The sequence below is a fragment of the Phycodurus eques genome, chromosome 17 (genome assembly GCF_024500275.1).
Source record: "Phycodurus eques isolate BA_2022a chromosome 17, UOR_Pequ_1.1, whole genome shotgun sequence".
NCBI classification, from domain to species: Eukaryota; Metazoa; Chordata; class Actinopteri; order Syngnathiformes; family Syngnathidae; genus Phycodurus; species Phycodurus eques.
The window spans coordinates 9,825,856-9,851,254 of record NC_084541.1 but is presented as its reverse complement, the minus strand read 5'-3'; the positions used below and the strand labels follow the sequence as shown (position 1 = coordinate 9,851,254).

General features: G+C 41.3%; 2 protein-coding genes across 4 annotated transcripts in view; one reads left to right on the top strand and one right to left on the bottom strand.

Moving 5' to 3' along the window:
• mtus2a (microtubule associated tumor suppressor candidate 2a) overlaps positions 1-13,488 on the top strand; it is a 52,959-nt gene extending 39,471 nt beyond the window's left edge. The window contains exons 9-16 of one of the 2 annotated variants that reach the window (XM_061703285.1): positions 968-1,034; positions 2,866-3,080; positions 5,036-5,141; positions 5,221-5,294; positions 5,373-5,471; positions 6,109-6,228; positions 6,337-6,434; positions 9,039-13,488. In XM_061703285.1, the coding sequence (XP_061559269.1) occupies positions 968-1,034; positions 2,866-3,080; positions 5,036-5,141; positions 5,221-5,294; positions 5,373-5,471; positions 6,109-6,228; positions 6,337-6,434; positions 9,039-9,474 (1,215 nt within the window). In that variant the 3' untranslated portion in view covers positions 9,475-13,488. The remainder of the gene's footprint in view (positions 1-967; positions 1,035-2,865; positions 3,081-5,035; positions 5,142-5,220; positions 5,295-5,372; positions 5,472-6,108; positions 6,229-6,336; positions 6,435-9,038) is intronic. The other variant, XM_061703286.1, reaches the window with a different exon arrangement.
• Positions 13,489-14,751: 1,263 nt separating this feature from the next.
• stoml3b (stomatin (EPB72)-like 3b) lies at positions 14,752-24,303 on the bottom strand. 2 transcript variants are annotated; one of them, XM_061703114.1, is made up of 7 exons: positions 21,854-22,235; positions 20,982-21,085; positions 20,811-20,883; positions 20,639-20,721; positions 18,092-18,295; positions 16,009-16,143; positions 14,752-15,779 (listed from the first exon to the last, which is right to left on the bottom strand). In XM_061703114.1, exons 1-7 carry the CDS (start codon positions 21,870-21,872, stop codon positions 15,591-15,593), a joined length of 807 nt encoding a protein of 268 aa, XP_061559098.1. In that variant the 5' UTR covers positions 21,873-22,235; the 3' UTR covers positions 14,752-15,590. The 2 variants fall into 2 exon arrangements, with proteins under 2 accessions (XP_061559098.1, XP_061559097.1); XM_061703113.1 differs by lacking the exon at positions 21,854-22,235 and adding an exon at positions 24,120-24,303 and having other exon boundaries at positions 14,753-15,779.
• Positions 24,304-25,399: the final 1,096 nt, after the last annotated feature.

Sequence of the window (25,399 nt, the reverse complement as noted above, 5' to 3'; positions counted from 1 at the left end):
GTACAGTGATGTATGCACAGTAGCTATGAAGGTTGCCAGCTTGTTTGGATCAGCCTATGTGTGTGAATCTGCCTTTTTTTGACATGAACTTCATCAAAAACAAAAACAAAAAAGGCCTCACTGATGGACACCTGCAAGACGCACTCAGTTGCAGTGTCAAATTACACCCCAGATTACAACACACTGGTGCACAGCATTGCAATGACAGGCTTCCCACTGACCGACAAAAAAAAAAAAAAAAAAACAGAAAGAGATGTTCTCAGTGGCAACATGGCAGTACCATGGGCAAATTAAATAAAAATAACGAAAAATTGTTAAAAATGCTTCCGATTTGGTTCAAAAAGTGATAAGATTTAAAAATCTGAAAGCAAATCTTTGTGTTTCATAATTCATAAGACATTTGTAAAAATATGGTGCAACATAGTTCATGATTCGTAAACAAATTGTTAGTGCCGATGAAAATGTGACATTGTGATTTCCTGCACTTGCAGAGATTTCAAGAAATAGTGTTGAGTATTGATATTTACCTGATTCCTAAATCATTGTTAATAAATACTGTGAGAAATTATTAACATGATCAATGTCTTCAATAATAATGAATATGAATAATTATCAATAACAACATATCATTTAAGTTAATTTGACCAAATTTGTTATTTCAGAAGCAAATATCAAACTGGTAGCCCTTCGCATTAAACAGTACCAAGAAGTAGCTCTCGGTTGCAAAAAGGTTGATGATCCCTGATATATAGCAATAGATATTTTGTCCCACCCTTACCTCACATGCATCTGTTTTCATCGACATCAATTTATAATCGTGAATTAAAAACTGTCAGTTGCATTCACTCACTTATGTAAATCAGATCATGCACGTTTTAGTATTTTGTTCAAACACTAGATACTGTAGCTCACTATTTTGGCAGTACAAGTGCCACTTTCAATTTGTACCTATTTTTTGTCTCATCAGAATAAAATCACAGAAGAGAGTGAATCGAACTTATTCCAAGAAATACAAATGATGAAAGAGCAACTGGGTGAGTACGTTTTTCATGACTTCCTATTATCCTCTCACATTTGTCTTCTCTTAACATCTCTTGTTTGGGTTCTTTTGGAGTAAGTGTCACATTAAAATGCCAAAACAATGTCAAAACAGAGTTATTTGTTTTATGCTTGATGAACTGAGTTCATGTGATGTATGCTGCTATCTTAGAAAAGTCATGCATGATGGTGGTCATATAATTTAGTCATAACAGTCTTATTAGCACGACACACGTAAGCCAAGCAAAAAGTAAAAACAAGTTATCCCCTTGATGCTCACTGAGCTGAGGTCTTGCTCTGCGCTAAGGCGCAATCACAAATGGCCGCTGTTTGAGTGTTTTGTATACCTGAAAATGTTAGTGAAATGATCACTGACAGTGTAGTAGTTTACGTCCCTGACTTTGTCGAGGAAGATGGGGTTAAATTCCTACTTAGTGATAGTGCAAATATGAGTGTGAATATCTGTGCACAGCTACATGTACCCTGTGAATGACTGTCGACCAATCAAAGCCATTTTTAACTAACTGTTAATATCAATAGAGGTGAAATGATTAATCGACAAATGAGCGATTATCATATTAATCTCTAGCGATTTTTGATAATCCATTAATCGCTTAGAGATTTTAACTAAAAATGGTCCAAATCCTTGGAATTCCAGTCTCTCAACAGTAAATATTAATATCCATCCATCCATTTTCTGAACCACTTATCCTCACAATGGTCACGGGAGTGCTGGAGCCTAACCCAGCTATCAACGGGTAGGAGGCAGGGTACACCCTGAACTGGTTGCCAGCCAATCGCAGGGCATAAATATTTATAATTATATTTATAATAATAATAATAATAATAAAGCATTAAATTTAAATAAAATTTCATCGTCATGTTTGTACATTTTATGCACTGTGAATTTGAAATAATGTCATGTTTTTAAATAAAGGGATGACATTTTAGTCTTCGCATCATCGATTCATAATTTTTTTTTAAAAGCAATAGATTATTCACATAATTGTTAGTTGCAGACCTAAATAGCAATAAAAAACGTGCTTGCTAAAAAAAATTTGTTCTTTCTTGTTTTCTGAAATCTTTCAAATTGACTTAGGCCACTATGGTATTAGGCTAACAATCCGGGGATTGAAAGCTCTGACATGATTTTGACGCATCACAAATCTAAAATCCCTGCATGCTCACAGCCTCTCTCTCACACCATTTTCTCATGTACAGTTGATGAGGTGAGGCAAGGTGACCGCAGCAAAATATTTGTCAATATATATCTTGGAGGCGGCACGGTGGACGACTGGTTAGAGCGTCAGCCTCACAGTTCTGAGGACCCGGGTTCAATCCCCGGCCCCGCCTGTGTGGAGTTTGCATGTTCTCCCTGTGCTTGCGTGGGTTTTCTCGGGGCACTGCGGTTTCATCCCACATCCCAAAAACAAGCATTAATTGGAGACTCTAAAGTGCCCGTAGGTGTGACTGTGAGTGCGAATGGTTATTTGTTTCTATGTGCCCTGTGATTGGCTGGCAACCAGTTCAGGGTGTACCCTGCCTCCTGCCAGATAACAGCTGGGATAAGCTCCGCGACCCTAGTGAGGAGAAGCGGCTCAGAAAATGGATGGATGGATATATCTTGGAAAATTATCTCTCCTAAAAGGGATCCCTTTACCCCAAAATTTTGAGATGTCGTGATTGAGAGATTCCACTGTGAATAATATTCTTCATCAATAGATGAATTCCAAAAATGCTAAAACTCCTTCTGTGATGATATTTTATCAAAGCACAGTCTTTCCGGAATGCAAATTAACATGCTTATAACGCATCACTCCTGCTCAGTGTCCAACTCTGCAAACTGGGAGAGACTCAAGCTGGAAAGGTCTGCAGTGGAATCGGCATTTGAATGTCAGCTGCAGGAGCTGCAGTTGCAGCAGGAAGTTGAGCTATCCGCCGTGGAGGAGAGCCTCCGGAAGTGTCACTCTGTTGAGACGGAACACCTGAAGGCGGAGCTTCAGTCGGATTTGGAGGAGCTTAGGACCCAGCAACAGGAGCAGGTAAAAAGCGGGCAGCATCAGATTTCCTCTTTTTCCTCTGTTTCCTCTTTATATAGAGCCGCTTTCACATACAGTACATTATTAACAAAACGTTTGAGATAGTCAGCTTTCAAGTTTAATTTTTGGTTGAACCTAAAATGTACTATAACTTTTACAAGTGAACCTTTAATTGATTGGTTGATTCATGAATCAAGTACCTGTCGTCAATTTTGTCATTCAGCTCCTTCTTAGAGAACAGCCAGTTGTGCAAAAAGTACTGAATCATTAAACAGTAGAACAGGTGCATTCAAAAGTTTAGGGAAGGTCAAAGTAAGTTAACCTGAAAATGTAGTGTATTTTAGATTCATTCTGAAATTTCACCTGAAAGCTGAATATCCCTGACTTGTTGTACAACCCCAATTCCAATGAAGTTGGGACGTTGTGTTAAACATAAATAAAAACAGAATACAATAATTTGCAAATCATGTTCAACCTATATTTAATACACTACAAAGACAAAATATTTAATGTTCAAACTGATAAACTTTATTGTTTTTAGCAAATAATCATTAACTTAGAATTGTATGGCTGCAACACATTCCAAAAAAAGAAAGGCTCCAGCACGCCCGTGACCTGAGAAGACTGAGAAAGTTAAGGAATGCTCATCAAACACCTGTTTGGAACATCCAAAGGGGGAACAGGCTAATTGGGAAAAGGTGGGTGCCATGATTGGGTATAAAAGGAGCTTCCCTGAGTTGCTGAGTCATTCACAAGCAAAGATGGGGCGAGGTTCACCTCTTTGTGAACAAGTGCGTGAGATAATAGTCGAACCGTTTCAGGACAATGTTCCTCAATTGCAAGGAATATAGGGATTTCATCATCTACGGTCCATTATGTCATCAAAAGGTTCAGGGAATCTGGAGAAATCACTGCATGTAAGCTGCAAGGCTGAAAACCAAAATTGAATGCCAATGACCTTCGATCCCTCAGGCGGCACTGCATCAAAAACCGACATCAATCTGTAAAGGATATCACCACATGGGCTCAGGAACACTTCAGAAAACCAATGTCAGTAAATCCAATTTACCTCCGTAAGTGCAACTTGAAACTCTACTATGCAAAGCAAAAGCCATTTATCAACAACACCCAGAAACGTCACCGGCTTCTCTGGGCCCGAGCTCATCTAAGATGGACTGATGACAAGTGGAAAAGTGTTCTGTGGTCCGCCGAGTCCACATTTTAAATTCCATCTGTCCAAATTGTGGACGTCGTGTCCTCCGGACCAAAGAGGAAAAGAACCTTCTGGACTGTTATGGACGCAAAGTTCAAAAGCCATCATCTGTGATGGTATGGGGCTGTGTTAGTGCCAATGGCATGGGTAACTTACGCATCTGTGAAGACGCCATTGATGCTGAAAGGTACAGACAGGTTTTGGAGAAACATGCTGCCATCCAAGCAACGTATTTTTTATGGACGCCCCTGCTTATTTCAGCGAGACAATGCCAAACCACATTGTGCACGTGTTACAACAGCGTGGCTTCGTAATAAAAGAGTGCGGGTACTAGACTGGCCTGCCTGCAGTCCAGACCTGTCTCTCATTGAAAATGTGTGGTGCATTATGAAGCATAAAATACGACAACCGAGACCCTGGACTGTTGAACAGCTGAAGCTGTACATCAAGCAAGAATGGGAAAGAATTCCACCTTCAAACCTTCAAGAATTAGTGTCCTCAGTTCCTAAACGTTTATTGAATGTTGTTAAAAGAAAAGGTGATGTAACAGAGTGGTAAACATGACCCTGTCCCAGCTTTTTTGGAACGTGTTGCAGCCATAAAATTCTAAGTTAATGATTATTTGCTAAAAACAATAAAGTTTATCAGTTTGAACATGGTTAACACAACATCCCAACTTCATTGGAATTGGGGTTGTAATTAGTGCATGTGATTAGTCATTGGAAATGTGTTTGTTGTGTGTCAGGTGGAGGAGATGACAGCTCACCACCAGGCAGCCATTCAGGAACTCAGAGACATGCATAATATCACCATGGCAACAATGCATGAGGAGCATGCCCGAACCATGAGAGGTATGAATGTATATCACATGAAAATAACACAACTTGACCTTTTATAAATAAACTCAATCATTGACAAATGCATATTTAGATTTAAGGAAAGCTCACGAGCAACAGAAGATGCTTCTTGAGGAGGATTTTGAGAAACTAAGGCTTTCACTTCAGGTATGATCAAACAATATAAAAATGCTTTGGAAGCCAGAGTTGGTGAAAAACAATTCTGTGTTACTGCGTGTCATCCAGGATCAAGTGGACACGCTCACATTTCAAAACCACAGTCTGCGGGACAAAGCCAAGCGCTTTGAAGAGGCTTTGAGAAAGAGCACCGACGAACAAATAGTTGTGAGTTTTTGCTAAAGAAAATATATTTGCACTTCTGCATAAATTCTCCTAGCAATTGGTCAGATGGTGGTGCTATAACAAAAAACTTTCTCATAAATGTATTCATTATCATACAGTATAAGTCCATATGTAAGCATCACCAAAAACATCGACCACCATGCCTACAACAACACACCACTATCCGCCTATTTCCGCCTATAGCAGTGGAATTCCCAAAGCTGAAAACAAATCCTTACATGACGCCACTCAACTTCCAAGTTGTCCAAGTTTGTCATTTCAAAACTATTTTTCCCATAGGAAATAATGCAAAGTGAATTTCTCTCAAACTGTTGCCACTATAAAACATTTGGTAACTTTACAGGCAATATTTTAGGTACAACTACAACGACTAAAATAAAGTAAAATTGTTCACCCTGACATGCCGGTTAGTTCAAAAGCAGGAAAATGAAGGTGTTTGAAGAGCAATAGTGTCAGGTAATTACATTTTATAGGTATCGCTAGAATCAATATTTAGTTATTAGTATGTGTATTTACGTTATCATCTGCCCCGTAACATCTGTGTATACAATTGATAGATCCTTAAATCTCACGAGATTAACAGACCTCTTGAGTGAAGTCATATGTTTGCATGCATCAGGATGTTTTAGCTCCATACCAGCATATTGAGAAGGATCTGAAGAGCTTGAAGGAGGTTGTGGAAATGAAGAATCAGCAAATACACCAGCAAGAGCAGAAGATCTCAGATCTGGAAAAAGTGGTAGGCTCAAATAGGCCATCTTTACCATCACTACATGGATGCATGTCCACTGGGACTATGTCGGACAAATGAATGACACGCTTCGGTTGTGTTTTTACTTTCGAGCAGGCCCAAAAGAATGTGTTCCTGGAGGAGAAGGTCCAGGTTCTGCAGCAACAAAATGAAGATCTGAAAGCTCGTATTGAAAGAAACCTCACCTTATCTAGGTAGAATTTTCATTAGATTAGTGTTTGCATTACTAGCCATATATTTTTATAACTTAAAGTATGGTTTGGCTCAGGTAATTTCAGTGGAGTATGCAATATGTTGACATTTTCTTGATAAAAGGCTGTGAAGAGTAGAAAAAGAGGAAATCCATATAAGAGTTTCCCCAAAGCTCAAAAAAAAAAAAATATATCATATACTGTTTTGCCATAACAAAAAATACAACGTATTCCAGCAAACCATTTAAGGAGACAATGTGTGCCTGCTTTGACAGTCAATGTAGTCGTATTATACTCGGACAATTTGCGACCGAATAAAAAGTGATCGAGTAACCTAGTTCTATTTTTTTTACCAACTACAATGGTAAAGAACATCCATCCATCCATTTTCTACCGCTTATCCGATGTCGGGTCGCGGGGGCAGTAGCTTTAGCAGGGACGCCCAGACTTCCCTCTCCCCAGCCACTTCATCCAGCTCTTCCGGGGGGATCCCGAGGCGTTCCCAGGCCAGCCGAAAGACATAGTCTCTCCAGCGTGTCCTGGGTCGCCCGGGGTCACCTCATCAGGGAGGCGTCCGGGAGGCATCCGAATCAGATGCCCCAGCCACCTCATCTGGCTCCTCTTGATGTGGAGGAGCAGCGGCTCTACTCTGAGATCCTCCCCGATGACCGAGCTTCTCACCCTATCTCTAAGGGAGAGCACGGACACCCTGCGGAGGAAGCTCATTTCGGCCGCTTGTATCCGGGATCTTGTTCTTTCGGTCACGACCCACAGCTCGTGACCATAGGTGAGGGTAGGAACGTAGATCGACCGGTAAATTGAGAGCTTCGCTTTTCGGCTTAGCTCCTTCTTTACCCCAACGGAGCGATTCAAATTCCGCATCACTGCAGACGCTGCACCGATACCCCTGTCGATCTCCCGTTCCATTCTTCCCTCACTTGTGAACAAGACCCCAAAATACTTGAACTCCTCCACTTGGGGCAGGATCTCATCCCTGACCTGGAGAGGGCACGCCACCCTTTTCCGACTGAGGACCATGGTCTCAAATTTAGAGGTGCTGATTCTCATCCCAGCCGCTTCACACTCGGCTGCAAACTGCTCCAGTGAGAGTTGAAGATCACGGCTTGATGAAGCCAACAGAACCACATCATCTGCAAAAAGCAGAGATGCAATACTGAGGCCACCAAACCGGACCCCCTCTACGCCTCGGCTGCGCCTTGAAATTCTGTCCATATAAGTTATGAACAGAATCGGTGACAAAGGGCAGCCTTGGCGGAGTCCAACCCTCACCGGAAACGAGTCCGCCTTACTGCCGGATATGCGGACCAAGCTCTGACACCGGTCGTACAGGGACCGAACAGCCCGTATCAAGGGGGTTCGGTACCCCATACTCCCGAAGCACCCCCCACAGGACTCCCCGAGGGATACGGTCGAACGCCTTCTCCAAGTCCACAAAACACATGTAGACTGGTTGGGCGAACTCCCATGCACCCTCGAGAACCTGCCGAGGGTGTAGAGCTGGTCCACTGTTCCACGGCCAGGACGAACCAAACCAAACAAGTTATATCAGTAGTTCTCAATATTTTTTTTTGAAAAAAATACTTCGCTGTCCAAGTACCACCATCATGATCACCATTAAAAGTAGTAGCATAGTACGGCTAAGTGTTCATCAAAAATGAGACAGGGGTTTTATTCCTAAAAATAATATTTAATATTAATACTCTTTGAGAAACAATGGTATAAACTAGCGTTAGACACACGGCTGTCCATTCGCAGTGAATCATCAATTTTGTGTGACATTAAGAACCGCTTGGAACAAAGATTTTCGTAATAAACAACCATTGACAATAATTCAGTTTCCTCTTCCTGTTGCACACTGTTTACATAGCCTTTGCAGCCAGTGGTGGAAACTCACACCAGCTAACCCTTCTCATACAAAACCAAGATAAACTAAACTGTGGTACTTGTTGTAATTGTGGGTTGTGTACACAGTGGACCCCCGCTATATTAACCCCACAGGGGGTTAAGGACCGCGAATAGCGAAAATCCACTGATAACTGACGGCCATTATTACTACATTGGAAAAAAAATGTTTTTGTTCTTAACTCCAAAATATTCTTGAATAAGCGGAGGTAAACTGTCAATAAGCTTTTTGGGGTTTCTCCCCCCCACCAAAAAAATTTTTTTTAAAACAATTTGTTTTTAAATTTGGACAAATAATCCGCGATTGGGCGACACGGTGAACGACTGGTTAGCACATCTGCCTCACAGTTCTGAGGACCTGGGTTCAAATCCGGCCTTGCCGGTGTGAGGTGTGCCTGCCTGGGTTTTCTCCGGGTACTCCGGTTTCCTCCCACATCCCAAAAACATGCGTGGAAGGTTAACTGAAGACTCCAAATTGCCCTTAGGTGTGAATGGTTGTTTATTTATATGTGCCCTGCGATTGGCTGGCGACCAGTTCAGGGTGTACCCTGCCTTTCGCCCAAAGATAGCTGGGATAGGCTCCGGCACGCCTGCGACCCTAGTGAGGATAAGCAGTTCGGAAAATGAATGGATGGATGAATCCCCGAATGGTTCCTTTGATTGATTGTGGAACTCCACCTCCAGGCAACTGTCAGAGGAGAACGCCAACCTCCAGGAATCTGTCGAGAAGGAGAGTACGGAGAAGAAACGACTCAGTCGGAACAACGAAGAGCTACTGTGGCGTCTCCAGACCAGCCCCCTGATGTCTCCCTCATCCTCCCCCCTCCACTGCTCCTTCTCTACCTCCCCCATCCCGTCATCCCCATTGTTCTCATCCTCACCTGCTCCTTCACTGGGATGCCACTCCCCCACCCACTGCCACGGCTGCCCCCAGCTCCATGGAAATTCTCCACAGTCCACCTCCCCCTTCCACACAGCCAATCAGAATTACTCCCCTGGCCCGGCCACACCCACCCACAGGGTAGCAGCCAATCAGAATTACTCCCCAGGCCCAGCTACACCCACTCATAGGGCAACAGCCAATCGTAATTCGGCAACTTGTCTCACTTTACAAAGATAGACATTTTAAAACCCTTAATTTTCTTTACATTTTTAAAAAATATTTCCTCTCAAAACTACTCTCTCCTTGACCCTTACTGAATGTGAAATGTATTATGTTGTGTCCAGAATGACACATCAAATTCTTGAACTTGTGTTTTGAATATGACAGCTGACGCTTTCTTTCACGCAAAGGTAATTTTTACCAAAACATGCAGGATGACTCAACTCAATCTTGAAATGGTTGCTGTATATATTATGTATGAAAGTGACACAAATAGTGTCAGCATGAAGTCACTAAGGTGTCCCACAGACAGGAAGCAGCACACAAGAACAAAACCCTCATGTGTTTAGAACACAAATGTATTCAATTAAATATGTTACACACTCTCCTGCTGGGATGGCAGTTCTGTTCTACAAAGGTAAATCCCCAACAAAGCGCCTTACTTCTGCCATTTCACCAGCAAAGGTCAATCAATTTTTATTAAATATTTGTCATTTTTAATTGGTTTTAGGGAAATCCTCTGCCTCGCCAAGATGTAATGGAGTTTACGTCACTTAAATTGGAACCTCTAATATCGAATACAATCGATTTCAGCATGCTAGGCCAATGAATTTAGATTTACAAACTATTTTTAACAAAAGAATTTATTTCCATTTGAAGAGTCAAACTTTAATTCCCATAAAACGTTAAAATAAAATGTATATATACATATAGAAATGGGTGAAAACACAATTTCTCATGATAAAATACCTGGATTTGCTAGCAATGTCTTAGCCTTTTCAGGTATAGTAATGTTTATGTTCACTGAAGTTATTGCTAGCCCAAAATGGCCAGCACCTCCCACAATGCAGTGAAGCTTTTGCATTGCATTGTGGGATGTGGCAGCCATTTTAGGCAAAAAATAAAGATATGCGAAGACTGTTCGTGAACCGAAAATAATGTACAACCAGAGGCATTTTTTCTTTTAAAAGCTTATTCATAAATGGAATCGTTCGTAAACCTGGTCGTTCGTAAACTGAGGTTCCACTGTAATTATAACCCTTTAAGTTTTTTACGACTTTGGTGACATATTTCCCAAAACATTTCCGTACAATTCTGATTTAATTATATAACCTCAGGGGCATTTGACGTTAGAGGTTCCATTGTATATAAAACGCAGACACCTTTGCACACAATTATTTCTACGGATAGTATACTAACAAACAACGAAGTCTACAATGAATTTGTACAAAAAATATAATGAGCAATGAGTATAACATTTTCATATTTAGGGCTACATGGAAATTATCCTACATGTTTTTTAGAAATATGCTGCAGCAGGACTTACTATTTTGTGTTTATTCCTGTTGGGATTCTGCATGAACCTAGCGACAGTTTAATTTTTCGTACAGTTTCTAACTAAATCCGGAAAAGAACTGCAAAATGCCCACATCAGAGCCATAGCAGAAGATACAGCAACGCGGTATCCCGAAATCAGCTTTCAACAAAACAGGGCAGTCGAGGTGAGCTTCAGGTGTTACATTTCACACTCCTGTTAATTCCCTTACACACAGATGTCATCCTGCCTCCGTTATGGCTCTGATACTACCTCTGAAGGCAGATAATTGCCGGGTCGAGTGTCCATCAGTATTAGAGGTTTCAGACCTATTTGTTCCACTTACGTTTTTACTTAAGCACGCATGCACTGTGAATGTCTTCCAGTCTTATTACTGCTGTGGTTTGTCTATTTATTTAGTTGGCTTTATGAAGGAAATGAACGGGGGAGGGGACAGTCTTTAAATTATTTAATGGTCAATAAGCTATATACTGTACTGTGGAACCCCCAAAATCAAAGACATTCTGTTTTGTGACGATTGTTGACTTTAAAGTTGTTCTACTGTAATTTCAAAACTATAAAGGGAATTTATTTGTTTCCGTCTGATACCGTCACTATCATAAAACGTATTGGCAGTGAATATTAACATTTTAACATTCCTAACTCTCATAGTATAAAGAGAGGTTAACCACAATACAATAAAGTAACTGCTGGAATTAAAATGCCTTGTGATATTAACTAATGATATTGCTCATACAGTATTGTACTGACCAGCCAGACCTTTTTAGCCTATGTTGCAATAAGTTCCATTTCTGGGTTTCGTCTTTGCCATCATTACTACCCTTAACTGGTGGCATTATAAAAAGAAAGAAAAAGAAACACATACTTGAACCGTAGTTTTTTTTTTTTACTTTTGAGGCATTTCTTTCCTGAAAGATCAGGTCAATCTCCAAATTGTACAACTTCTGCAGCGTTTGACTTTAGGGGTTCCGCTAGCTGAATGTTAACCTTCAGTTTACCTCTTTGTGCAAAATACGTTATTTTAAACTCTTCCAAAAATAATAATTGACAGATGACTTCTTCTGATGTTTCCGGTCTGAACATGTATTTAGTATGTGTTCTAAACATCTTCAAATAACACACATTTGTCAAGTGTTTGAAATGAAAATGCTACAATAACCTCTTTCAAATTTCTTTTTATAGCTTCTACTAAGTCTCATTTTCCTTTTTCTTTCAAAAAACAAAAAAAACAAAACCAAATGCAATAGAAACCAACCAGGAATGTAATGTACTCACACTTCAGCCTCAGGGTGCTCCCAGGGGCTGCTTTGACCAAGTCAACATCGTGATTTTCAGTCAGTTTACAATACATGAATGGTGTCCTGCTGAAGAGCGTAACAGGTATTAAGTCTTTGCATGAAAACAAACTGCTGTAAATAAACTTAGTCAGAGAGCAAGATGGGACATAAGAGTTATGTCAGGACAGTGGTCGTGTTCTCTTACCAGGGGTGGGGAACCTACACCATACTGTATGGTCCATGAGAGCATTTTATCTGGCCTGCCATGAAATGCTAGACAAAAGCACATTTCCCCCCCTCATGTATTTACTGTAAAAACTAATGGAATGAAATGGTCCCCAAAAAGAAAAAGATTCCCCACCCCTGTGTTACAGCATTTAGCAACATGTTGTTTCCGTGTTGATTTATTTTATTGTTTTCCTTTTCAGTAACAAACTGTTAAGGTGATGGTAATTAGCCATACCAGCATTTTTGATGGCCATGAAAAGCAAAATGCATCATGAGGAGAACTACAAGGTTTTTTTCTTCTAAGGTTGGTAGACAGGGTTAATGTCAAGTAGAACGAAGCATTTGATTGATTCTTTTGAATGATTTTGAGAATGTTCATTGTAAGAAACTGCCAGTCGCTCAGTCACTGTGTTTTCAAATATTTACAATTGTACTTCAGGGTCACTTCAGGTGTAAAACAATACAGTTTACAAGGATGCAACAATAAATAACAGTATAAAGTTACATGTAATTCAAATAACACTAATGACCCTGCCAGTATGTCCTGTGGACATCTGTATCTCGCTCTGAATGTGAAACAAATGTAATGACTGTAGTTTCTATCATTCATGTGATTTGATGAAACATAAAAGGACCTCTTGTCTAAACAATACTGCATTTGTAGCAGCCATTTATAGATGTCAATATGTAGCACTTAGCCCCCAAACGAGACAAGGCATTTGTCTTTTACACAATGATTGCATTTGTAAATGATGTTGTTACAAAATGTTATATCGGTTCCTTTTTTAAAAAAATTTGATCTCATTATAAATGACACAATTTCCTCAAATTTGGCTTTGGTCCAGAGAGAATGAATGTGTTTGTTCTGGTATTGATTGTATGTCTGAATGTAAATATATTATCAGCATAACTTGTTTCTTAGTGCACCAACAAAGTAATAGAAGCATGTTTTGTCAGTCTTTGCTGTTTCTCTTCTTTGAACTCTTTGCATTGTGATGGTCGACATGTAGTTGTAAAGCGTGGCGGACCAATTTGAAGGATGATGAATGTCATTTGTTGACTTGTTGGTCAATATTAACATCTGTGCTATGAAGAAGATAAATGTATTTGTTTAGAAATTGGTCCTGCACTTCCACTTATCACTTGTGTTAGAAAATAGAATAGATCTTTGTCACAAGAATTAAAGTCTACTTGAACATATCTCTGTCTCTATGTGTCTATTTTTCTATATTGAATTTTTAGGGTGGGTTTTTTGTTGTTTAATTAATACAACAACAACAATTCTCACCGGTGGAAGTGATGCATCTCCAGCTGGATATTTCTGTGCCTACGACGGTTTCTGGATTTCACCGTACGCCATGTTTCAGTAGGAAATCCACGCAAGTCTTTGTACATGAGGCCCCATGTACAAAACGTGCGTACGCACAAAAACGTGGCGTCCGTTCTTTTTCACGGCAAAGTTCAGATGTATCAAGAGTGACATGACCGTGGAAATGTGCGGTGCCTCACGCCAACTGCATGGCTGTCGTACGCACGTTTCTGCAGCTTTTGGTGCTTTGGCGACACTTAGAGGTGATGCTGGGAAACTGTTCTCATAAATCTGCACACCAGCGATACATGAATAATTAGCACTGAGGAACAATTCATGCCCGGCCACATTTGATTTCAACAATGCAATTGAGGCACGGACTGATAATTAATTTGTTAACCAGTGTATTTAATGAACCACTGATATTTGTGAGGACACCTATTAATTGATCGAGGCGCTCATTTATACCGCCTATTGCCCTCACAATCGCTTTGTGACTCCAGCACATGCACTGAAAAAAAGACTCCTTTGAATGTACTTCATTTGAACATGTACACTTTGCCGTGAAAAAGAACGGACGCCACGTTTTTGTGCATATGCACCTTTTGTACATGAGGCCCCAAGTGACGTCCAGTCCTCTCTTGATTTTCTCGGCCATGTCGTCGTTAACTTCGCCACTTGTAACTTTTTCAAAACTATTGGTGCTTAATAATTCCGTGTTTTACTCAATCGTTTTGGTTGTTTGTATGGTGTTGTTTTCGAATTTGTATCATTGCGTGGGAAAGTCAGTTCCGTGACAAGGAATACCGTGACTTGTATGCACCGATACCTTTGGAGCTACGCCATTGTTGTTGTTGCATTCATGAACACTCGGACTTTTCTGGTCCCACAAGTAGGTCGACTAATTTACATTTGTACAGTTGTGATCATAGGGATGGAATCTTACGATACTATCCTATCATATATCATATCATATCATATCATATATTATATTATAACGGTGCCACCAACATTTTTGGAAGTAAGAGCTGCTTCTTGGGTACTGATTAACACGAAAGGGGTGCCAATTCGATACACACTTCTGAAATAACACATTTGCTCAAAGTACGTTTAATCATATGTGTTTAATAATGATTACTGATATTCGTCTCCGTGAAGACACTGATCATCCATCCATCCATCCATCCATCCATCCATCTATCCATCCATTTTCTACTGCTTATCATGACACTGATCATGTTAATGATTTCTGACTAGATTTATCAACAATTATTTAACTAGGTAGGAAAAAAATAAATATTAATCTTCAACACTTTACTACAAAGTGAAATTATTTACATTTTCAAATGATCACTTCTACAACATTCTTAGGAAATTAAACTGTCCCATCACTGGTGAGGTTGTTGGAGGCTACTTGGTGCCCGTGGGCACCACGTTGGTGACCACTGTATCATATTGCTTTATTTCCTAATAGATAAAGCTGAATAATTTAAGAAGAAAACTAATAAATGTAAACCATTATGCCTCATACAAACCAATTTTATGTCTAAATATTTTCTAGACAACAACTGGAACGTGTCCTTAAATAACAGTATAGGTATACACACACCTAAAGTACTGTGATATTGACCTTGCATGAAACAAGACGTCATTCATTAGGTGCGGGGAAGTAAAATGACTAAACAATAAATACATTACAAAATGAAACAAATATAACATTGTGACACGATGGTATTTCTTTATAGTTCCATGATATTGATAAAGGTTAAACACTGATGTTGCAACAGTAAGAATGCGCATTTTAAATTAGAAATGTGTCAGAAAATGCAATGGTTCCAGTAAGAAGTATACATACGGTCTCAGCAAAAAGGTATTGACTACGATTATCTTGACTATATCAACAAATCCTCTGTAAAATATTGTCCGTTCAACAACTGCACAATATAAACTGAAGAGCAAACTACCAAGTAGGCAACTACTTCAGTCACTTGCGGATGAAGGGTGAAATGAGATCCATGGGTAGGGGGAAGATGATGGTGGAGTTCTTCTCTGCGGCGATGGTGTTGAGCGTCTGCAGGTAACGGAGCTGGAGAGCTGACGGAGACTCGGCGATGACCAGGGATGCCTCCTTCAGGGCGCGGGATGCATTCATCTCACCTTCAGCAGCTATCACCTATGCGAGTTGATTAGTATGTGGGAGTTTAGTGGTAGCACCAGTGGTAGGAAGAATACATATACTCTATAAGTATTGGAGGGTTAAATGTTTTGGGGGATTTCAAAAACAATTTCTGAGGTTTTATTCGCTCTTAGAATTGCATGGTGGGATGGATTAAACACTCCTTTGGGCCATACGTGGCCCACAGGCTGCATGTTTCCCCACCTCTGTTGTATAGCTACTTTACCTTGGCCCTGGCCTCTCGTGCAGCCTCTGCCTCAGCAGCCATGGCTCTCTGCAGCTGATGTGGCAGCTTCACATCTTTAATCTCCACACGCTCGACCTTGATGCCCCAGTTGTCTGTAGCTTCATCCAGGTTTGACTAAAAAAATATTGTGAGAAAACAGTTTCGAGAATGCGTGACATATATGATATAGTAAAAAACAGTACTCTATTTTCATGACTAGGTCAAGTCCGGCGGGACGCGTGGCATAACTCTGCGCGGAGGCCAGTTAGATCCAGTGTCGGTAATTTTGTGGACCAGGGCACCCCAGCGCATCCAAAAGAGAGACGTCTTGATCAAAGCCGACTTGTCCAATCAAAGCGGCCCTTCTCATTCCCTTTAAATGCGGCGCACGAGAAGCGTGCTGACAGTCTTTGACATGGTGGAAGAAGAAATTAAATAGCTAGCCAGGGGCCTCATGTACAAAGACTTGGATTTCCTCCTAAAACATGGCATACGCTCAAATCCAGAAAACATCGTATGCACAAAAATATTCAGATGTATGAAACTGCACGTACTCATGAATCCAAACACATTTCCTTCGTAAATTCCAATCAACGTGGAAATGAGTGCACATGTTGGAGTAGCCGACTCCTCCCTGTCCACGGCCATATTTGAATATGCAAATCATATTTAAATGAACCCCGCACCTGAGATGCCGATCTCTGCATGTGAAGCATGTAATGTAATGTAAATGTGAAGTTGCTCAATGAAGTGGAGGCACGCAAGAAAATCCTCTTTGGCATGCTGTCTTACGGCGTTAACAACACGTGAAAGAGTAGTGAATGGGACAGCGTGTGTGCGGCTGTCAATGCTGTGTAGACAGAATAGCGCACATACGCTGAACTAAAAAAGAAGTGGTCAGACATTAAGGTGGATGTGAAGCGGAGGACAGCTGCCCAGCACCAAAGTGTGGCTAAAAAAAGGCGGAAGATCCGGCGCGGAGGGCCTCACCCCGTTCGAGGAGAGAATCGCTGCGATCATGGGTGACGCTGCTCTCTCAGGGGTGATGGGAGGACGTGGCTGACTCTGATCACCCCACAAGGTTAATATCATGTATTTTTTAGAACTCATAACAAATGTGTTCATACAGTGACCTACACTCAGCCCTGTGAGATAAAGGTTCATGTGTAAATCTTGTATGTATGGTATTTGTAATAAATCTTTTGAATTCAAATAGAAGCACATCAGCATATCAAAGAGGATATCAAAAACTTTGACTCCTTTTTGATTACTCAATTTATTATTTTCTTACACAGGAGAGGACAAGCACACTGACAAAAAAAACATGTATTTTTTTTTAGGAGAAGAGGGGTAAATTATGTCAATTTAAACACATTTTAATCATGTGCAACCGATGTACATGTTCAAATGATGTAAATTCAAAGGACTCTTTTTTTCAGTGCATGTGCTGGAGTCACGAGGCGATGGTGAGGGCAATAAGCGGCATAATTGATCGCCTTGATCAACGAATAGGTGTCCTCACAAATATCAGTGATTCATTAAATACACTGGTTAACAAATGAACTCTCAGTCCTTGCCTCAATTGCATTGTTGAAATCAAATGTTGCCGGGCATGAATTGTTCATCAGTGCTAATTATTCATGTGTCTCTGGTGTGCAGGTTGAGGAGAACAGTTTCCCAGCATCACCTATAAGTGTCGCCAAAGCACCAAAAGCTGCAGAAACGTGCGTACGCCAGCCATGCAGTTGGCGTGAGGGACCGCACATTTCCACGGTCATCTCACTCTTGATACAACTTTAACGTGAAAAAGAACGGATGCCACGTTTTTCTGCGTACGCACCTTTTGTACATGAGGCCCCAGGAGGTCAAAGCTTGCAAAGTATGTTTATACGGAACTGCAAGCAGACCTCCATGGGCTAAGATAAGATCACAAATATCTGCGCCGTAAAGTGGGCACTTGGAGAACACCCCATCACTCCCGATCAATCGTGTACGAAAACCAAATACGTCACAGATGCTGCACTAAAAGAAATGTATATGCTGATTTCTAAGCACTTTCACTTGTGAAGATGTTTATCCGTACCTGCATGCTGTGAGCGATGCCCTCGCGGTCAGACAGGACCTCGGCCAGGTTCTTGGTCCCCAAGACATTTCTGAGGGTGGTCTGGGCGAGCAGACGGGTGGCGAAGTCAGCGTTGGACACATTAGCCACAGAGGCAATGGGGTCATTGACACGGAAGTACACCACGCCATCCACGCTCACTGTCACTGAGTCCTTAGTCAGAATCTGGTGACAAAAAGAACAACAATTTGAATTTTTTAACTAAAATAAAAATAAAATATTTAAACGCTTTCAATGTGATGCAGTATAGTTAACAATACAACAAATAAAAATGTAAAAAATAAAAACAATAACCCCCCCTTCAATGTGATGCAGTGTGCCTGAATATAAAATGTATGAAAAAAAATAAACACCTCTCGAAACGTAAAGCAATGCCCAAAATATATTATGTCAAATGATGTAGTGTAGTGTACTGTTTTTCAATCTACAGCACTGCAAACTACAACTATAATGGTATTCATCCATCCATTCATTTTCTACCGTTTATCCGAGGTCGCGTCGCGGGGGCAGTAGCTTTAGCAGGGATGCCCAGACTTCCCTCTCCCCAGCCACTTCATCCAGCTCTTCCGGGGGGATCCCGAGGCGTTCCCAGGCCAGCCGAAAGACGTAGTCTCTCCTGCGTGTCCTGGGTCGTCCCCGGGGTCTCCTCCCGGTGGGACGTGCCCGGAACACCTCAACAGGGAGGCGTCTGGGAGGCATCCGAACAGGACACGCACACTGATGCTCAAGATGGCGCCTACCAGTGCGGTCGCCTCAGTTACGCGCTCTCTAGTATTGTTTTTGTGTTTTTCGTTCGTCTTTGGAGACATTACACGACTCACTTACACAAGGGGAGACTTGTTAAACATAAAGGAGGCTACTCCGGACTTTCTTTCACCAACTTTCACAAATCCGCTCAGTTTTTTCCCGGAGTTACTCACTGGAGCAGCGACCGCGGTCCTCGGCGCATGGAAACGGAGGCGACGCCACAGAGGGAAGCGAGCCGGCATCCAGGTGAAACTCCGCAAGAGAGGATACAGATTGGCGTTTCCGTCCATCCACCTCGCGAATGTACGCTCCCTTCTCAACAAAATGGACGAGCTTCATCTTCTGATAAAGACCAGTAAAGACTTCGGACGTTCCGCCGCCATGTGCTTTACGGAGACTTGGCTTTGTGAGGCTGTACCCGATGGCGCCGTCATGCTTCCGGGTCTTCATCTTCACCGAGCAGACCGCATCACGGAGTTATCGGGGAAAACAAAAAGGCGGCGGGATGTGCTTCTATATCAACGAAAAATGGTGTACGGACGTCACGGAGCTCAGCACACACTGCAGCCCGCATCTGGAGTCGCTGTTTTTGAAGTGTAAGCCATTCTACTCGCCGCGTGAGTTCTCATCATTCATTCTCGCTGGCGTCTATATTCCGCCTCAAGCTAACACGAACGCCGCACTGCTAACGCTCGCCAAACAAGTCAACGAAATTGAGAAAAAAAACACCCGGACTCACCCCTCATTATTCTCGGGGACTTTAACAAAGCTAAACTCAACCACAAACTCCTTAAATACAAGCAGCACATTGACTGTCCTCCCAGGGAAAATAACATTTTAGACCACTGCTATACTACGCTAAAAAACTGCTACACCTCGTGCAGCCCTGGGCTCATCTGATCACTGCTTAATTCACTTAATACCGACGTACAGGCAAGAACTTAAATGCGCGAAGCCTACAGTGAAAACAGTGAAAAAGTGGACTAATGAAGCAAAAATGGAACGTCAAAGCTTTTTAGACTGCACAGACTGGAGTGTCTTTGAAAATTCAGCTGGCAGCCTGGATGAATATACGGACGGACACTGTCACATCCTATATCAGTTTCTGTGAAGATTTGTGTGTACCAACAAGGTCCTTTTGCACATTCAATAACAACAAGCCGTGGTTCACTGCCAAACTTAAGCAGCTTTGCCAAGCTAAGGAGGACGCATATCAGAGCAGGGACAGGGCCCTGTAAAATCGTGCTAGAAACCAGCTGACTAAAGAAATTAAGATTGCAAAGAGGAACTATGCAGCAAAGCTGGAAAAACAGTTTAGCGCTAACGACTCTAAATCAGTCTGGCATGCATTCCAATCGCTGACAAATTACAAGCGACGATCCCCCCCAAGCTGAGAACAATAGCACACTAGCCAACGACTTGAATACCTTCTACTGCAGATTTGAAAATGACACTTTCATACCCCACTCCCACCCAGCCGAAGCACCGACCACAATCACTCCACCGACTTCTGCGTTAACCATCCGTGAAAAAGGATGTGAGACGCATCTTCAAACAACAAAAGGTTAACAAAGCGGCAGGCTTCCATGATTCATATTGTTAAAGTATTAAGACAGCATCAATGAGAAAATTACTACATTTTAAAGGCACTGTTTTTGTAATCTTGTTAGACTGGGCAAGTGTACCTAATGTTATGTGATTATTTGTATGTCTTTTTTCATCTAGATAAGATCTAGATAAAGTTTTGTAGTGTTTCATTACCTCTTGCGGAGGGATGTCAAATGAAACAGTTCGCAGATCAACTTTAATAAACGAATCAGTGCAGGGCAAAATGAAGAAAATTCCTGTGGATTAACCGAGAAAAAAAAAACAGTTGTTTTTCAGTCAAATCAAAGGTTAGGCGCATTACAAAAACTATACTAATTATTCAGACCTGGTCCTTTTGCCCTCCTGTCTGTGATGCGGCCCAGTCTGAAGATAACTGCGCGCTCATACTCCTGAACTATCTGCAAAAAAGCATCACGTCATGAGCTCAAACCACAATCAAAGAGGAAATGAATGCTGCAGACCAACAAACCACTTGTTTTTGTTTCTTTCTACACACCTTCAAACAGAACCAAATGGTGAAGGGGAAGAGGCACACTGTGAATAATCCAACTAATATGACTATAAACCACCCACAGCATCCCAAAGACCCGGTCCGTTCAGCTGTAACAACAGAAAAGATGGGAATTTATTTGTTGAGAAGACAAAAATGATAATTTAACCTTCTAAGCTTGGAGTGCTGCATTAAAGCACCCTGTAGAGCAACAGTCGGACAATACCATGATTATATCACACTTTATTAGCTTGTAGTAATCTAATATTTCTATTGAAATGCAATGTGATTCAGCTCAATTCACAAAAAAATGCAACGCGATCAAAATGTAAACAGTGAAATGTTGACACAAGCTTTGTCATCTCTCATTATCTAATTAAAAAAAAAAAAAAGTAAGCCCAGGAACGGTCTATTTGTCAATATGCGCCAAACTTTCCAGTGTAAGTCAATTTAGAATATTACAATAACCCTAAGACAAGAAGGTCTTAGCTCACAGAGATATATTTTCAAATATTAGCTTTATAAGGAATGGCAACTGCAGCCTCACATGGATAGAGCAGTTAAGAAATGACCTTTAGTGGTCATGTTCTTTTTACTCTTTGACTGTGCAGAAAATCAGCTTTATTCTCTTTTTTGAGGTTAGACCACAAGATTCGCAGTTTCCCTGTACTTGAACTAAAGGAAATTTTACTGTTGCTTTAAAGGAATGACTTGGTCATGTCTCACACAGCTGCATTCCGACACTGAGTCACATGATTGATCATAATCGCAGCACAAAAGTTAATGTTAGGAGTCGAGGAGCACTGTCATATAATGTGTCATAGCTTACATGTTATTGTTTTGTACTGTGTATACTTTTATAGAGGCTATGTACCCACCTCCAAAATATCCATCCATCCATCCATTTTCTACCGCTTATCCAGGTCGGGTCGCGGGGGCAGTAGCTTTAGCAGGGACGCCAAGACTTCCCTCTCCCCAGCCACTTCATCCAGCTCTTCCGGAGGGATCCCGAGGCGTTCCCAGGCCAGCCGAAGGACGTAGTCTCTCCAGCGTGTCCTGGGTCGTCCCCGGGGTCTCCTCCCGGTGGGACGTGCCCGGAACACCTCACCAGTCCGGGAGGCATCCGAATCAGATGCCCCTGCCACCTCATCTGGCTCCTCTCAATGCGGAGGAGCAGCGGCTCTACTCTGAGATCCTCCCGGATGACCGAGCTTCTCACCCTATTTCTAAGGGAGAGCCCGGACACCCTGCGGAGGAAACTCATTTCGGCCGCTTGTATCCGGGATCTTGTTCTTTCGGTCACGACCCACAGCTCATGACCATAGGTGAGGGTAGGAACGAAGATCGACCGGTAAATTGAGAGCTTCGCCTTTCGGCTTAGCTCCTTCTTTACCACAACGGACCGATACAAAGTCCGCATCACTGCAGACGCTGCACCGATCCGTCTGTCGATCTCCCGTTCCATTCTTCCCTCATTCGTGAACAAGACCCCAAGATACTTGAACTCCTCCACTTGGGGCAGGATCTCATCCCCGACCTGGAGAGGGCATGCCACCCTTTTCCGACTGAGGACCATGGTCTCAAATTTGGAGGTGCTGATTCTCATCCCAGCCGCTTCACACTCGGCTGCGAACTCCTCCAGTGAGAGTTGGAGCTCACGGCTTGATGACGCCAACAGAACCACATCATCAGCAAAAAGCAGAGATGCAATACTGAGGCTACCAAACCGGACCCCCTCTACGCCTCGGCTGCGCCTAGAAATTCTGTCCATATAAGTTATGAACAGAATCGGCGACAAAGGGCAGCCTTGGCGGAGTCCAACCCTCACCGGGAACGAGTCCGACTTATTGCCGGATATGCGGACCAAACTCTGACTCCGGTCGTACAGGGACCGAACAGCCCGTATCAGGGGGTTCGGTACCCCATACTCATGAAGCACCCTCCACAGGACTCCCCGAGGGACACGGTCGAACGCCTTCTCCAAGTCCACAAAACACATGTAGACTGGTTGGGCGAACTCCCATGCACCCTCGAGGACCCTGCCGAGGGTGTAGAGCTGGTCCACTGTTCCACGGCCAGGACGAAAACCACACTGCTCCTCCTGAATCTGAGATTCGACTTCCCGACGGACCCTCCTCTCCAGCACCCCTGAATAGACCTTACCAGGGAGGCTGAGCAAAATATATTATTATTATTATTATTTTATTTTATTTTTAACAGCCCCCACATGTTATAGCTGTACGGTATAATAAAGCATCATAGTCATTGGGGGGAAAATAATTTTTGGACTGTCATAACGTATCATAAATCACAATGGAAATTATATTAATAAAAAAAATATTATACAAATTTACAAAACATGATATTATTAATTCTAATTTAATTTTCAATTTTCATTTTTTAATTGTATTGTTATTATTATCATCCCTATTAGTATTAGTATGGCACACATTATAGCTTTATAGTAAAGCACAATGGTCACTGGGGAAAAGTTTAAATAGTGTATGAGCACTATAATAATATATCATATCTCACAATAAAAATATTATTATTATTACTAATACATTACTAATATACATTTAGAACAGAACGTAATATGCACATTTTGGCGGTATAGTAAAGCATAATTAACACAGGGAAAAAGTTGTATCTCGGTGCCTAATCTAAGGTATCATACCTTACAATAAAAATAAGAAATTCATACAAATGAAACCTCTTGACATCCATTTTAAATGAAGGAAGTACTTAAATCGAGATATCAATTGTTTTACAATATTTCTTTTTGTTACAGCAAACACTTATGGAATGATAATGCAGTGATAAAGCTCTGTGCTCAATGTCCATGGAAATAGATGCACAAACAGCCGGGGTCACATGCTTTGGGGACGCTTTATCTCAGTGTGTCTCTATGACGATGGCGCAATACAACGCCCAAGGCTGCCTCGCACCTTCTTACCTGCGCAGGTGAGTGTCTAAATATACACTACACAGAATAAACTTGCTCTGATGTACATTATGATACGTAAGTCTATTCGAAACTATTTCTGGAAAGAGGGAATGTTTGCTAATGTACAGCAACAAAGCATCCGAGAGTTTGTAATGGTCTTAAAAGCAACCAATGGAAGAAAATAATGTTAAACTTACATATTAAGGCCTCTTTGCTCACCCCCGTCCTCTTCTGACCTTCCATTTGGTCCTCCATTTCCATATGACAGGGAAAAAATGAAGTGAAAGAGTCGCTTGAGTGAGAGTTTGAAGAAGTATTACTAATCAGGAGGAGGTCACCCAGACCTTTTAAAGCCACAGTATGATTATATCGTACAGCTGAAAGAAGGTGGAGTTGTGGCTGTGTGTTGATCATCGGCAGAGGACAATCAGCAAGCCATTATGACAGGTTAATGGCTTTCCTCCGTGTTTGCACAAACTGCGACTCCAACCAGAATGCAAACAATACCTGCGTTTTATAGAAATGGACCATGTTCCATTACATCACCTCAAAGCATTGGGACTAGCAAGCAGGGCTTTTGTCAACGTTCCAAATAACTGTTGATTTTGTCTTTTTTTCTTTCAGGTTTGGATTTTTATAAAGTCCTGCAAAGACCATACATACTTCAACATATAATGGGATTTCTGTGTTAAATAGTTATTGTCCCCCTGTCTTTTTGCATCATCGTTATTCTTTGACCAAATAAATCACCATTTTGACTTTCCAAGTTAAAAACATATTTTACAGGTGTGACCATCCTGGTGAACATAACATTTGGTAGGTGACCCTTAAACAACCTCCCCATCTCAAAAGATTAGAATAATAAATAAGAAACAATCAGAATTATCTTTTAGAAATTAGGTAGGAACTGGCCTTCTGGAAAGTATTTTCGTCTGTTTTATAAATGTTTCCGTTTTTTAAACTGTAGATATAAATGAACCTTTCTACTATATAGATGATTATTGAGTTGCAACCGTACATATTAATTTATAGGTGTGCATGCTTATGCAACCAACTTGTATATATATATTTTTTATATTTTAACAATATTTTAGTTTTGTAACTTCAAATTTTGTCTTATAAAAATACTTTTACATTTTACAGTGTAGGTATAATCAACAAAACTATATACACTACATGTATGTAATTTCTTTACGTATGGCATTCTGAAGAACAGTGGTGTAGGGGGGGATTCTATATTCCAAAAACACAAAATACAAAACATATCCAATCTAAAACGCTAGGATTGGCAGCTATCATGTGACTTGAATGAAAAGTACCCGGTTTTCTTTTTCATTTCCTTTCGACACGCAGTTAGTCTCATAGCTAATACATGACTGATGACATCATCTAATCTCAGTGACGCTCATAATAACTACTCCAGGAAGTTAATTGAGTCATATTATCATAAACCGCTGTGATGAAATGTAAAATTGTT